Here is a 14092-nt window from a genome sequence, read left to right on the forward strand (position 1 = left end):
ACAGCACCAGAAAGTAGTGCAGGATTGTGAAGCAGAAGGAAAATAACCCACGGTTTCCAAGATTATCTGCAAATAAAAATCGGAGTGTGGCGTGTCCTCTGTAATCTAGTGACAGAGAATAAAATCCAGTACAACTAATAATATAGTAGTCAGCATAGATGATATTAGGTAAACATGACATGTGTGATAATGCTGATGAATGTCTCCATGACGATATGACTGGTGATGTATTGATAAATACCTAACTGATCAGTGTTAATGTCTTTCTGCTTTGGGTTCATAGATAGATACATTATCTCAGTTATTGGATAATATTTATTGGAGTCCAAGCAGTTCGGATATCGTATGAGGGCTCAGTATGATGGATTGCTGCAAAGTCAACGCCAGTGACTGTCCACTGTCTCTACATGCTCATCCAGGAGGAGTGAATGCTGCAAGTCACTGACTGGATGCAATCTGCTGGGTTTCCTTAGATAGAAAAACTTTATAAATAAATAACTGAATCTGACTGAACTGTTCAATGGTTGATGATTAATTGGAATGTATGAATCTGACTTTGTGAAGAACCTTGAGACGACATGTGTTGTGAATAAAACTGAATTGAATTGAATCGTCTAAAGTGAGATTTCACAAAAGGATGATTCAAATATGTTGCAGAGCCCTAATATAGGCCTGAACCAGCATTCACTGCAGTTACAGCTGCAAGTCTTTAGGTGTATGTCCTCTTCCATTTTTACACATCTAGGCACTGAACATTTTGCTCAAAGCTAACCAGGGCTGCCCTATATTTAGCTTCATCCATCTTCCTGTTCTCTATCTGACCTCTGAGGCCTTCAGACAACAACTGGATTTCTACTGAGAGTAAATTACACACAGGTGGACTTATATGCAACTGAATGTAGAGGCAGGCAGTTCTGATTTACATGTTCCCTGTTTCTGTAAGAAGATGGCACCATGAGGCGTTACGAAGACTGTCAGGACTTTAGGGTTAAAGGTAAAAACCTGAAAGCTCTCCACAGAACCATCCTAACGACAGAGACATATTTTGTTCATTTGTCTTTGCACAAAGCTGTTCCCACAATCCATTGAGTCAGAATGATGACTTATGGAAATTCAGTCCAAATAAGTAAAGAAACCTTCAGGTCCTTGATGCCGTGTAAAACCCAGGATCAGTTTTAGTTACCGGTGCAACTTCCTATCTAATCCACAGTTTAAAACGATTTTCTTACTACAACTTGCTCAATCAACACATAAATGGACCAATTCTATTAATTTATTCACCTGTTGTTCCTATTGAACTCTAAAGCATAAGATTTAAAGAATTAGTCTACAAATAATAATTAAACAACCAAACAAGCAAGAGATGAAATATTCCATGAAGGAATTGCAGATATTTAGGAACACAATCAGAAACTGAAGCAGTGATCAGAAACAGCACACTTGATGATCTCAGAGTGTTTGGGTTCTATATCTTACCGTCCGGCCACTCGAGGAGAGAGCTCCATTGGTGAGGTAGGGACTGCAGAGGTTCCCGAGGTCCGGGATCATGAAGAAGGGATAACCGACGTACGGAGACGGTTGGTAGAAGCCTGCGCTCTGCTGCTTCCTCATCTCTGAAAAACAAGTTCAACATCACATGTAGGTCCCAAGCAGTTACTGCACTTTGTTCCTGTCTGGAACACTTTCCCATGACAGATGTGACTTAGAACAGAAAACATCTCCACCAGTCAGGATCACCCACAGTTCGTGCTCGTTTCAAGGAGGACTGCAGCTGGTTTAACATGTGAATCTCACTTAAGCTCTTTCCAGGCAGCTTGTAAAAACCACAGGGTGATGTATTGTAGGTGGTAATTACCGTAAGTAGGCGGCTCAGACCACATAACTCTTATCATCACAACAATGGCTTCTGGGAGACTGAGTCTCCATTACCCTTAGGGCCGTTCGAAGACAGTGATGGACATAAATACATGTTTATACCACTTTTGAGTTAGAACAATATAACATGAATACTTGAATAAAAAAAACTAATCTTTAAAACAAGCAGTCCAGATTTACTGAATAATGTTTCATTTATAAATTTGGTTTTAAATGTCTTAGATTCCAACATTAAGACATTTCTGAACAATTAGCATAACATATGGGGGAAAATAAATGTGAAAGTAAATAAAGAAATAGCAATTAGTAAAGATGGGCCTTAGATTGAGACATTCAAGGTGTTGTTGATGGCAACTTTCTCAAAGAAACAATCTTTTGAATATTTTATTATCTTTTCATTCCAGCTAAAGAAAATGTCTTCCAAAAACGCTTAAAAAGTTCCCCCCAAACTGCAAGAACAACCAGTTTTCCCCAAGTTTCCACTGAGGACTGACGGCTGATGTCAAGACGATAACACGTGAGAAAAGTTCTACTCCACGTCCTTTCATAGTTATTTTGGTTTTGCAACAGAAAACAAAGAAATCACATGATCACGTACTTTTATGAATGTCTCTTACCTTTCTCTGATTTTGATTAAGTGCTTCCATGTACATCCTGTTGATTGATGTATTCATATGCTGAAACTCGCAGGAGTTCTTAGTTTTGACAGAATAGGGAAAACCCCAGATTGTTTAGTATTTGACCCACAAATCACTGATCTGAGCTCATGAGGGGAAATTGAGCCATTGGGATCTCTGGCTGATTGATCCATCTCCAACATTAATCCCACTTTTTCTTATAGTTTATTTGATGCACAGCCCAAAATCCACATCTTTTGTATACATATCAAAGTTCTACAATGTGAGCATAAAAACAGGATCACTGTACATCTATTTTATTATTTATTTCAAATTTCAAACAGCAGTTACCTTTTTTGGGGGGGAGATCCAAGTATCTGTATGAAATATTGCTTTAATAAAGACCAAGCAATCTACGACTAGAGGTCTTCACAGACGATTTAATTCTAATACTAGAACAACGTGAAGCCTTGATTGAATCAAACCATCATAACCCAAAATCCTGTAGAGCTTCCTACCTTCCTCAATCACCTGGCCGTACCTGGCCCTGCTCTCAGCATCTGGATGGGGCTTCCGGCGTCTGTCTGCCTGCACACAGAGTCACACGCAGCAGCATGAAGACACCCGGAGCACCGCGGGAAACATTCACGGACCTCTGCTGAACTCACCTCCGAGTCCGAGCTGCTGGTGGTCTCTGACTCGTTGACCAGGGACGACTTGACATCATCTAAGTCCCGCTCCGAGGACACATTGGGCTTCTCCTCCTGCTCCCCCTCGTCTTTGAACGCGATCAGCTCATCGTTAGCCCCCAGATCGTCTCCGTCTCTGCTCAGCTGCGGCATGTTGGGACGTTAGCTGCGGAGGCTAACGGTGGAGGCTGATTTAGACCACAGTTTGTTTAAACAACCTGCAACCCTGGAAAACCTCACACAGAGCATTTAGCTCACGTTAGTTGTGTGCGGAACACTCCAGAGTCTCTATTTATGGAGAAATATGCGTTTTATGTTGCTCACGTCTATCAGTAAATGTCGAAACAATCCTAAAAGTCGCTACCAAGTTAGCTAGCTACCTGCGACGTTCACGGACCCTTCAGTTCTTGGCGTTGAATTCCTGAGATGTGGAAGTCTCACTCTCGATTTTTGCACTTGAAAAACAGTCGATATAAAACACACCACTCAAAAAATGTAAAAAACTACAGAAGCAGCACATAACACAACAGCCGTGACATTAAAATACCGATCACAGTCCAAAAAAGTTTACGTCCACTTCTGCTGCACAGTTACTTTATTGGAAAAAGTCGCGGCTCCTTCTGGTTGAATTCCCGCATCTTTAGTCCGACTTGAAATTAGCATAATTACCCCAAACTGTTTCAACCCGTTTGTATTCCCGCTGCGGAGGCGTAGAAACAAACAGCCTGGTTGGTGTCTCTACAGCGGAGTGGAAGTGGAAGGAAAAGGCAGCGGAGTGGAGCTGCTGTGGGAACACAGCGCGGCGGGGGGAGGAAAGGAAGAGGATTTTCACTGATCCGAGAACAGCACAGCAAAGCCTAAATGGCGCTCGTTGTGCTCATGAACAGTTCACTAATCTGATCCTACATCAGGACCAACAGGTTGGTTCTTGTTTGCAAAGAAAGGAGAAGAGGAGGAGTTTAGTTCGGAAAAAAGGTACTTAGGAGTTTAAAGGAGCAGTTACACACTTTTCTGACCTTATGACCCGTGATTGAGCACGTGCCATGTTGCCAACTCCTCATTCAACCATAGACTCATTCGTCTCATAAACCTAAAGATCAACTTGTTTTTTATGCTGGTTAGTATGCTAAAGTCATACTAACCAGGAGATAGACACGGCTTCAGTAAATGTAGGCTTGTTTCTTTGTTATCAGTTTCCTAAAATCTTGGAACAAAACGAAGAATTTCAGTTCAGGAAAACAATGTACTGTGTGAACAACAGAGTAGATCTGGAACAGGAAGAACATAGTAAAATATCAAAAGTGCTAAAATAATGATTATGCTATGTGTATTCTTAGATCTCAAAAGAGCATTTGATGCAGTTTATTTTTAAATATGATAAATGAAAGACATGATAAAAGATGATTAGCTTAATATTAATAAAGCGCTTACTTCAGAATTTGATTTTAATATGTTCACTTTAAAACTACAGATTCAAAGTTGCTGTACTAAATATGGGGTTCCCTAAGGTTTAGTGCTTGGACCAATGATGTCTGTTTTCTGTATTAATGATATTTGTAAAGTTTCTACAGTTTATGTTTAATGGTAATGTCTGCCTCTTCCCTCGCTTTAAACGTAGCACCTAAAATTGTAATGCTCTACCAATCAAAACTGATTGATTATACTGAGTTGCTTCTGTACCACTGTTCTCTTTCCTTGTGGAGCCTGCTGCAAGCAGGGATAGAGACTAGCTGTGGGTTTACAGTTACAGTGGAGATTAAGGAAGCGGCAGCTTCATCACAGCTTCCTTCACACTTTCAGGCACGAGGCTCGAACTCCCTTAACCATGTTTTCATGTTGATCATCATAATCATTCATTTATAAAGCTCTTTACAACCTAAAGGCAACCAAAGTGCTGCACAGGTAAATAAAAAACTAAAAACGAAGATAAAAATAAAATATTAAAAAGCAATAATCAATATACCAGGTTGGCAATAAAATCAGCAATAAAACGCGTAGAAGAACAAAGACTTTCCTAATGGCCGTGCTCTCTGGAATTACAGGCCAGTTTAAAAATAGGAGCTTTTAAAAGAGATTTAAAATAATTTAAAGTTCCAGCAGACCTCACAGAAAGAGGCAGACTGCTCCAGAGCCAAGGAGCTGGGGCTGAAAAAGCTCTGTCTCCTCTGGTTACGAACTGAGTCCTACGAGCAACTAGAGCTTCTGGTCTTGAGATCTTAGATCTTAAAACTCTACTGAGGATGTTTGGATGTAAAAGCTCTTTAAGGTAATGATGTGCCAGAACATTTAGACCTTTAAAAAATAGAGGCAAAATCTTAAAAACAATTCTAAAAGAACCAGGCAGCCAGTGGAGGGTGAAAGGTTCATGTTGTTTTCCATGGATGTAAATCTCTAGTTTCAATAAGTGTGTGGATAGAAAAATACTGGTCAGACAGGCAGAGTATGAAGCAACAACTCCGACAAGCATACATCCTCACTTAATCATTGTAAATGCTCCGGATCTTTTATTAAGGATCTGGAGAAGAATTTCTGCAAGACTGTGGAGCAAAAGATCTTGTATTTGTCAGGAAGGTATTAGAGCTGCAGTGAAAAATGCTGAAAGTTCAGCAGGACTTATGAGAGGTTGGTTAGTGGGGGTTCCTGGCAAACCTTTTCAGTCTTGTAAAACTTGTGGTTTTAGAGCCCAGAAGAGCTTCAGGATACATGTCTTTATAGGTTTTTAAAAAGTTTTATCTCTACTTTCTAGTTTTCTTTGACATTTTTCAGCAGCTGCCTCCTTTAATCAAAACAGGATAAATCAACCTTTCCTTTTGCCCATCTCTGAGAGCTGTCACAGTGTAGAGGTGCAGCCTGCAGCAAGATGCATGAAATTGTCCTGCTTCAGGACAAAGAGCATATAAACATACTCATTATTGGTCCCACTAACAACTCAATCACGGCCCCCTGCAGAGAGCAGCCTGGCGGCAATTAGAATGCATTACCTTGTAACCCACCCTCTGTGTTTCTTTGTTCACTGTCTTCTCCTCAACATTCTCCTGTTTGCTCTTTGTGTTGGTTGGCTTCTCACAGATTACATTTAGCAATGAGGTCACAGTTTGGTGCCAGATATGGTTTTAATTTTATTATTAAAATTCAAAAACACAGGCGGCCCAATGCATAGAGAGGCTTCAGTCCTCGATACGACTGTCTCCTGGTTCGAGTCCCGGCCACACCGACCTGTGCTGCATGTCTTCCCCCTCTCTTCACCCAATTTCCTGTCTGTCTACTTTTAAAGAAAAATAACCAAAAAAAAGGCCAGTAGTGACGTAAAACAAATTTGGAAAAAAAGAGAAAACACAGATAAGGTTCTTAAGATTCAGTGTGATGATAATGATTCTTTTTTTCTTTGAAATGGAAAAGTGAAAATTGACCTCAGTCACAAAAAAACACTACAAAAATGATCTTACTTGCTGATTAATTCATGTTCCAATACTTTGTTGTTCTTAAACATTAGAGATAAAGTCAGAGAATGTAAGAGGCCCCAAGCAGCTGATTAGCTAGACATTTCACTGTCACACAATGAAAAAATTACATTCACTCTTCAGTTGCAGTAAATTTATAATGAAGCTTATTCATAATAATCCTTGCAACCAATATGTTTTTTTTGTCAGTGTAGCGTTTTTTCTGTATGACAAGTCAAGAGCTCATAGTGATCTCAGCAGTGGCTTAGTTTGCTTATGCTGCAGGCTGGTAGTAATTTAGGAAATCTCAGCAGGTAAATATAGAGGACATCTACAGGGTTTGGACAATAAAACTGAAACACCTGGTTTTAGACCACAATAATTTATTAGTATGGTGTAGGGCCTCCTTTTGAACCATTGGATGCACATGGTCCTCAAGAATGGTTCGGTAGTCCTTGGCAGTGACGCGCCCATCTAGCACAAGTATTGGGCCAAGGGAATGCCATGATATGGCAGCCCAAACCATCACTGATCCACCCCCATGCTTCACTCTGGGCATGCAACAGTCTGGGTGGTACGCTTCTTTGGGGCTTCTCCACACCGTAACTCTCCTGGATGTGGGGAAAACAGAAAAGGTGGACTCATCAGAGAACAATACATGTTTCACAGCCCAAGATTTGCGCTCCTTGCACCATTGAAACCGACGTTTGGCATTGGCATGAGTGACCAAAGGTTTGGCTTTAGCAGCCCGGCCGTGTATATTGACCCTGTGGAGCTCCTGACGGACAGTTCTGGTGGAAACAGGAGAGTTGAGGTGCACATTTAATTCTGCCGTGATTTGGGCAGACGTGGTTTTATGTTTTTTGGATACAATCCAGGTTAGAACCCGAACATCCCTTTCAGACAGCTTCCTCTTGCGTCCACAGTTAATCCTGTTGGATGTGGTTCGTCCTTCTTGGTGGTATGCTGACGTTACCCTGGATACCGTGGCTCTTGATACATCACAAAGACTTGCTGTCTTGGTCACAGATGCGCCAGCAAGACGTGCACCAACAATTTGTCCTCTTTTGAACTCTGGTATGTCACCCATAATGTTGTGTGCATTTCAATATTTTGCTACCAGGCTGGTCCAATTTAGCCATGAAACCTCCCACACTAAAATGACAGGTGTTTCAGTTTCATTGTCCAACCTCTGTAGGTGGACATTTTGAGAAATGATGTAACTGAAACAGAAGCAAGAATTGTTTTACTCATTCATAAAACCTCTGTGCAGTTTTTATAAAAGTCTTAAAAGTTTAGGCCCTGAAATTCAGTCAACTCTGAAATGTTGCTTGTCAATGAGTGAAAACGTTTTGTCGATAGTCTAAATTATACTTTATAGTTTGTGATTTTATCGCAGAGTCTGAAATGCTGATGACCCATCCTCCGTTCAGCGTTTTTTTGTGTGTTTAGATAATGCATTTTAGAGGTCCTAATATATCAGATTTTTAAATGAAAGAGAGACGCATGGATAGATGTCTATTCGATCTGTTGCTAACTTTTACTTTTGTAGTTTTGGTAACTCCTTACTTTAAGTCTTCCAAGGTGGGTAGAAAGGCAGGTGTAGATGGGCTGACATTCAGGAAAGCAAAGATCCAATCAAAAGTCTTTTTTTAAATCTTTTAATGGGGATTTTGATTTGGACTATAACTTGGATGCAGCTAAAAACCCCTGAAGCTGTCATCAATAACAATCATGTTCTGATGATTTTGGACCTTGTTTTGATTTTTCTAGTTGCTCTTCAGGTTAAACAAAAAGGGATTTTTTTCTCCATCTTAGCATATACTCAAAAACACACACAGTCCAAACAGATTTTTTCCCCTCTGTCTAAAATTAACTGCTTATTGTGTCTTCTGTTTGGAGGTACACTTTGTGGTTGTAAGTGAACAAAGATATGCAACAGCCACCCCATGCATCTCCCCTGTCTCCCCCAGGGTAACGGCTCTTCACAGTCTGGAGCTCTGCCAAACACTGAAGCCTTTTTATAATCCCCTCCTGCTGATACACACAGCTGCTGGTGTGTGTGCAGCACCAGAGCACAATGGTTGTTTCAGTGTGCACAAAGTTTATGTTTTTTTCCTTCAGACTGTCTGACAGGACTGCAGAGACCCGTGAGGAATGAGATGGAATTCTGGAGCAACACAAGCCGAACTCTCTAAATCAACCATGAACATTTGCAGGTCTCAGGTCCGTAACCCCCTTTTCCTGCTCATAATGGTGGAAGTGAAACTGGAGACCCCGGGCGTAGTCATGAATCCAGATGTGCTAATTCTCTCTCTTTCAGCATTTCATACTTATTCGCTGACTGGAACACAAAGAACACTTCTCAGATTGGGGTAAAGAGGTGGTGCAGCAGAAACACTGAATGAAGCTACTGTCTGTGGAAACTATTAGATTAAAAGTGAAGTCAGAGGAAGTTACTACTGATAAAACTGCTTTTCATTTGTGAAGAAACTGTGTTATTATTCAACACAGGCAAGACTGGGAGGGATTTCTGACGTCCAACAAGTAGAGTAAAAGAAAAGAAAATCATGAAAACACATTATAAAAACAAAGGATGGCTTTTTTCCAGAGGGTGGAGGGGGACTGTTATAGCCTGTTGAAATTAGTTCTCTCTAGAAGTGTTTCTTCACTATATTTCAGTTGTTTTAGTTTTTCTTTACTTGGGCACAAGTGTTAAGTATAAAAAAATAGTCCTCAAGACTCTAACATTTATAGTCTTTGGTAATTAAAAGACAGTAAAACATAGCAAGAGAACATATTATCAGATAACACATATATTTATATTACCTTCAAAACAGAAAACTATGAAATAACAGGACGTCACAGAACCATCATGTTAATCATGACAACAACACTGGTCTTTGAGAAACTTATTCAGTCTGGAATCAGTTTCAAGTCCTCAGGTAAAGAATTTCACATATTATTGGATCGTACAGAAAAAGCTGTTAGACCAAAAGAGGCTTTACGAAAGGGTACCTCACAGTTTTTGCTGGATGCGCTGCGAGTTACTGAACCTACAGATCTGAGAGGAACCTCCTGAGGTGCCCGACCATTCAAACATTTAAAAGTTAGTAATACATAACAAAACTTAAATGCATGGCTCTCTCCAAAAGAAAACCAGTTTCTAAAGTCAAGTTTCTAAATCAATGTACTTTGGAAAGAGCAGACCAAAGACGAGATGCTTGGCAGTAGGCCACAGAAGCACGTTTTGACACAAAGTAATGAAACCCAGTTACGAAAACAGCTCCAACTGTCCAGCAAAGAGTCAGAGGGCTGATTTGTGAGCTTGTTCTACAGCCTGTACTCCTTGGTACCTCGCAGTTATCGTGTAGATCGTGACCTCATCTGAATATAAGTATTTGAGAGTCAGATTTGAGGTCATCTGTCCAATGCCTAAAGCTTAACCAAAGCTGGGTTCATCTGCAAGACAATAATCCAGTAACAGATGACAGTTAGGCTAACTAACTGATAAAAATGTTTTTCTCCTATTGTATAAATTCAAACAGTAAAGGAACATGCTCACAGAGAGATTGTACAAAAGTTTTTACTTCATGAGTTGCCATAGGAAGTACAGTTTTTGTTGGGCCGTTTTTCTAGCAGTGTCTTTGTTTGAAGACCACCTCAGGTCCTGAGAAGAGGTGGTTCCAAGGAATTAGAAATGATCCACAATGGACACATTGCTGTTGAAGATGTTGAAGAGGGGGGCTTCTCCAGAAGTAAACCGTCATCTTCATTAGGGGGTTTAGCTCCAGGTGGTTTTGATTACATCAGTGGACAAGTCTACCCATCTCCTGTCTGTATGCCACCTTGTCATTGTCCTGAATCAGGGAGATAACACACCCCTGGGGGGTGTTGATGGCTCCTCAGGGGGAGAAAATGCTTTCCTGCCTCACCTACTACTGCCGGTCATTCAGGAAGCTGGCGATCCACTGACAGGTGGAGGCTGGGACTGTGAGCTGGGTGAGCTTCTGATGGAGGGTGTCTGGCTTGAGGGTGCTAAAAAAAAGGTGGCTCTAGAAGCAGCAGAATCATGAAGTGAACTTCCATGATTGTTTCTGCACTCTGGATAACTCTGTTGGATAGAGAAAACTATTCCATAAACCACAGATTTTATAGTTTTATGTGTTGTTGTTCATCTGAGGCTACATTCATTTATCTAAATCTGGACCATGTTCCTGGTGTGTTTTTGTAATGAGCAGTTTTTTACAACTGTGAACAGAACTGTGGTCGACAGGCAGTGCTCTGGATGTGAATAAAATGGCTCAGCAGTGAGATCATGGACAGCTGTAGTGAAAGCTTGCTGCTGAAGGAAGACAGCTGGTGGACAAGCACCTGGAGCTAAGCAATAACATACTCCAATGTGTCTGCTCATAGCCTCTAACTCAGAGTTTGTTTTCTTTTGCAGTGTTTCTACAGGTTTCCAGATCATGAACCTATGAACAAATCAGTACACGTGAACGCTGACATCAGATGATGCTCAAAGCAGCTGGATTATTTCCCACAGGGGTTATACTAATGCCGAAGTCAGGGAGAACCATACCAGTTACCACCAGCAACATGTTTCAGTTTGATGTTTAGAAGTCAGGCATCAAGTTTGGCTTTTATAATTAAATCTCAGCTGCAGCTGTTGTCAAAGGAAATACTCTAAAAGCTTTCTCACACAATCATTAAAGACATGCTTACTTGTTCATCCAGTGAATATTCAAATGTAGAAGAGGTGTGTCCTCTCTGCCTGGCTGACAGCTGCACAGATGTTCACTCATTCTGCTTTCTGATTTCTTTAACTCAGTTTCCTCTGGGATCAATAAGGAATTTCTAAATGGGATATCCAGTGTTTTACATTTTTGTCAAACCCTTTATGCCCAGGGGAAGAAAATCTAAAATACCCTGATTAAAAGACAGAGAACCACAAATATGTCCTCTGGAAGACTGCAGCTCATTGATGGTTTGGCATCATGTGTTTCAGAAACACAAAAAAGGAACTAATTATTAGATCCTCCTGGAAAAACAAGAAAGGCAAAATGTATGATTATTGAATTTGTTTGCATCAGCAACACAATTTAATCTGCAGTTGAAAACAGTAAGTCACAGTGGTTAGTCTTGTTAGTATTTGGATATTTGATCAGTACCATGTGGAAGACACAAAGGTAGACAAAGGGACGCTGTCTTAGATAACTGCTAGAAGAAGGTATTTATTTACAAACTACTGAAGTCAGTGAGGACAAAGGGAAGAATAACTAATTAACCAGAGTTTGAGGATTTATCATGCTCTGGGGAACTAATTATTTAACTTTTAAATAAAATGTGTGAAATTGTTAAATAGTAAGGACACAAAGGCTCCAACTAACTAGTGAGCACTTTCATGAAGTTAAATAGTAAAATCCAAATCATCTCTTTCTGGTTAACCAGTTGGCCTTTGTTACCAGGACCATCTTAGATGTTTGCAGTGAGCTGTGCAAGGAGTTAAGTGATTCTAGTCCCATAGGCATACATGTATGTATGTATTATACATGTAAAACATTGATAATATGCAACTACAATGATCACAATCAAGAAAAGCACATCTGGTCAGATTGGTGGAACTGTGAGGCCCATGCCCCACCCCATTCAGTATTTACTTCATATGTTCAGTTAAAAATAGAAATTACAAAGGTTCACTTTTAATTTATGGGAGATATTTGTACAGTTTTGAGACTTTAATATGGAACTCTAAAAAGACTGAAAGGAAGCAAAGGTGAAAGGAAAAAAAAGAAGGAAAAGAAAGAAGGGTGGATTGGAAAGAAAGAAAAAAAGGACAGAGGGAAAAGAAATAGAAAAGGAAGAAGCAATGAAGTGAGATGGGACTCCTGGAGAGAAAGAAAGAAAGAAAGAAAAACAGGATGAAGAAAAGACATAAGGAAGGAAGGAAACAATATTTAGAAAATGGGATAGAGAAATTCAAGTCTTCTTACTTACTCTTATTTTCTTTTTTTGTTTATTATCATTTACTTAGTTGTATTTTTCCATTCTTATCCAGAACTTTAAAAAACTGAAATCAAATTCTATACTTTTCCAGACTGAACAAGAATCTGGTCAACTGAGCATTTTTAGCTCCCATTACTACTTACTAAGTGCTTATGTTAAAAGAGGCCGTAACTAAATAAGGAGTGTTTGGGTGTTTGCTTGGTCTAGGGTATTTTTTTTTCTCCTTCAGCAGGTTTACTAGTTTAAATAATTAGGTCACAACAACAAAAGTTGACCCGTAAAGATATTAGACATTAAACCATACTGGTAAACAATTCTCAGTAGTGAATGAAAAAGCTGAGGAGCTGTGGTGTCACTGATGTGTTGCATGGTCTAACACGCACAGCTGTTGCTCTAACTTGGAGTGAAATGTCTTACAGGTATACAGCAACTGTTTGTAAGAAAATGATGACACACACACACACATCCACCCAGCCGTCTTTCCACCAAAAAGCAGTACATAACAATGTGGAGAGAAAAGTAGAAGGAAAGATTTGCATAATTTTCAGAACTTTTTACAAGTAAAAAAAAAAAAAAGAAATGTGTGCAACGCGTTCATATCCAGCCCGCCTGAGTCAATACTCTTATGGCAGCAGGACTTCTGGGGTATCTATCTACAGGTCCTTCTCAAAATATTAGCATATTGTGATAAAGTTCATTATTTTCCATAATGTCATGATGAAAATATAACATTCATATATTTTAGATTCATTGCACACTAACTGAAATATTTCAGGTCTTTTATTGTCTTAATACGGATGATTGTGGCATACAGCTCATGAAAACCCAAAATTCCTATCTCACAAAATTAGCATATTTCATCCGACCAATAAAAGAAAAGTGTTTTTAATACAAAAAACGTCAACCTTCAAATAATCATGTACAGTTATGCACTCAATACTTGGTTGGGAATCCTTTTGCAGAAATGACTGCTTCAATGCGGCGTGGCATGGAGGCAATCAGCCTGTGGCACTGCTGAGGTCTTATGGAGGCCCAGGATGCTTCAATAGCGGCCTTTAGCTCATCCAGAGTGTTGGGTCTTGAGTCTCTCAACGTTCTCTTCACAATATCCCACAGATTCTCTATGGGGTTCAGGTCAGGAGAGTTGGCAGGCCAATTGAGCACAGTGATACCATGGTCAGTAAACCATTTACCAGTGGTTTTGGCACTGTGAGCAGGTGCCAGGTCGTGCTGAAAAATGAAATCTTCATCTCTATAAAGCTTTTCAGCAGATGGAAGCATGAAGTGCTCCAAAATCTCCTGATAGCTAGCTGCATTGACCCTGCCCTTGATAAAACACAGTGGACCAACACCAGCAGCTGACACGGCACCCCAGACCATCACTGACTGTGGGTACTTGACACTGGACTTCTGGCATTTTGGCATTTCCTTCTCCCCAGTCTTCCTCCAGACTCTGGCACCTTGA

At 40.1% G+C, this 14092-nt stretch overlaps 1 protein-coding gene and 1 long non-coding RNA gene across 13 annotated transcripts in view; one reads left to right on the plus strand and one right to left on the minus strand.

Annotated features, from left to right (window-relative positions):
- Positions 1-4053, minus strand: part of LOC124872815 (transcription factor 7-like 1-A) — a 28578-nt gene extending 24525 nt beyond the window's left edge. The window contains exons 1-5 of one of the 12 annotated variants that reach the window (XM_047373184.1): positions 3851-4053; positions 3562-3636; positions 3161-3356; positions 3011-3080; positions 1477-1613 (exon numbers count right to left, since the gene is read on the minus strand). In XM_047373184.1, the coding sequence (XP_047229140.1) occupies positions 1477-1613; positions 3011-3080; positions 3161-3334 (381 nt within the window). In that variant the 5' untranslated portion in view covers positions 3335-3356; positions 3562-3636; positions 3851-4053. Of the gene's footprint in view, positions 1-1476; positions 1614-3010; positions 3081-3160 lie in introns of all 12 variants that reach the window. The other 11 variants (XM_047373185.1, XM_047373183.1, XM_047373181.1 and 8 more) reach the window with 11 other exon arrangements.
- LOC124872817 lies at positions 4027-11200 on the plus strand. The gene is made up of 3 exons (XR_007039363.1): positions 4027-4156; positions 8746-8847; positions 11069-11200. It is a non-coding gene; the product is annotated as an uncharacterized LOC124872817 (long non-coding RNA).
- The last annotated feature ends 2892 nt before the right edge of the window (positions 11201-14092 follow it).

The sequence above is a fragment of the Girardinichthys multiradiatus genome, chromosome 8, assembly GCF_021462225.1.
Source record: "Girardinichthys multiradiatus isolate DD_20200921_A chromosome 8, DD_fGirMul_XY1, whole genome shotgun sequence".
NCBI lineage: Eukaryota > Metazoa > Chordata > Actinopteri > Cyprinodontiformes > Goodeidae > Girardinichthys > Girardinichthys multiradiatus.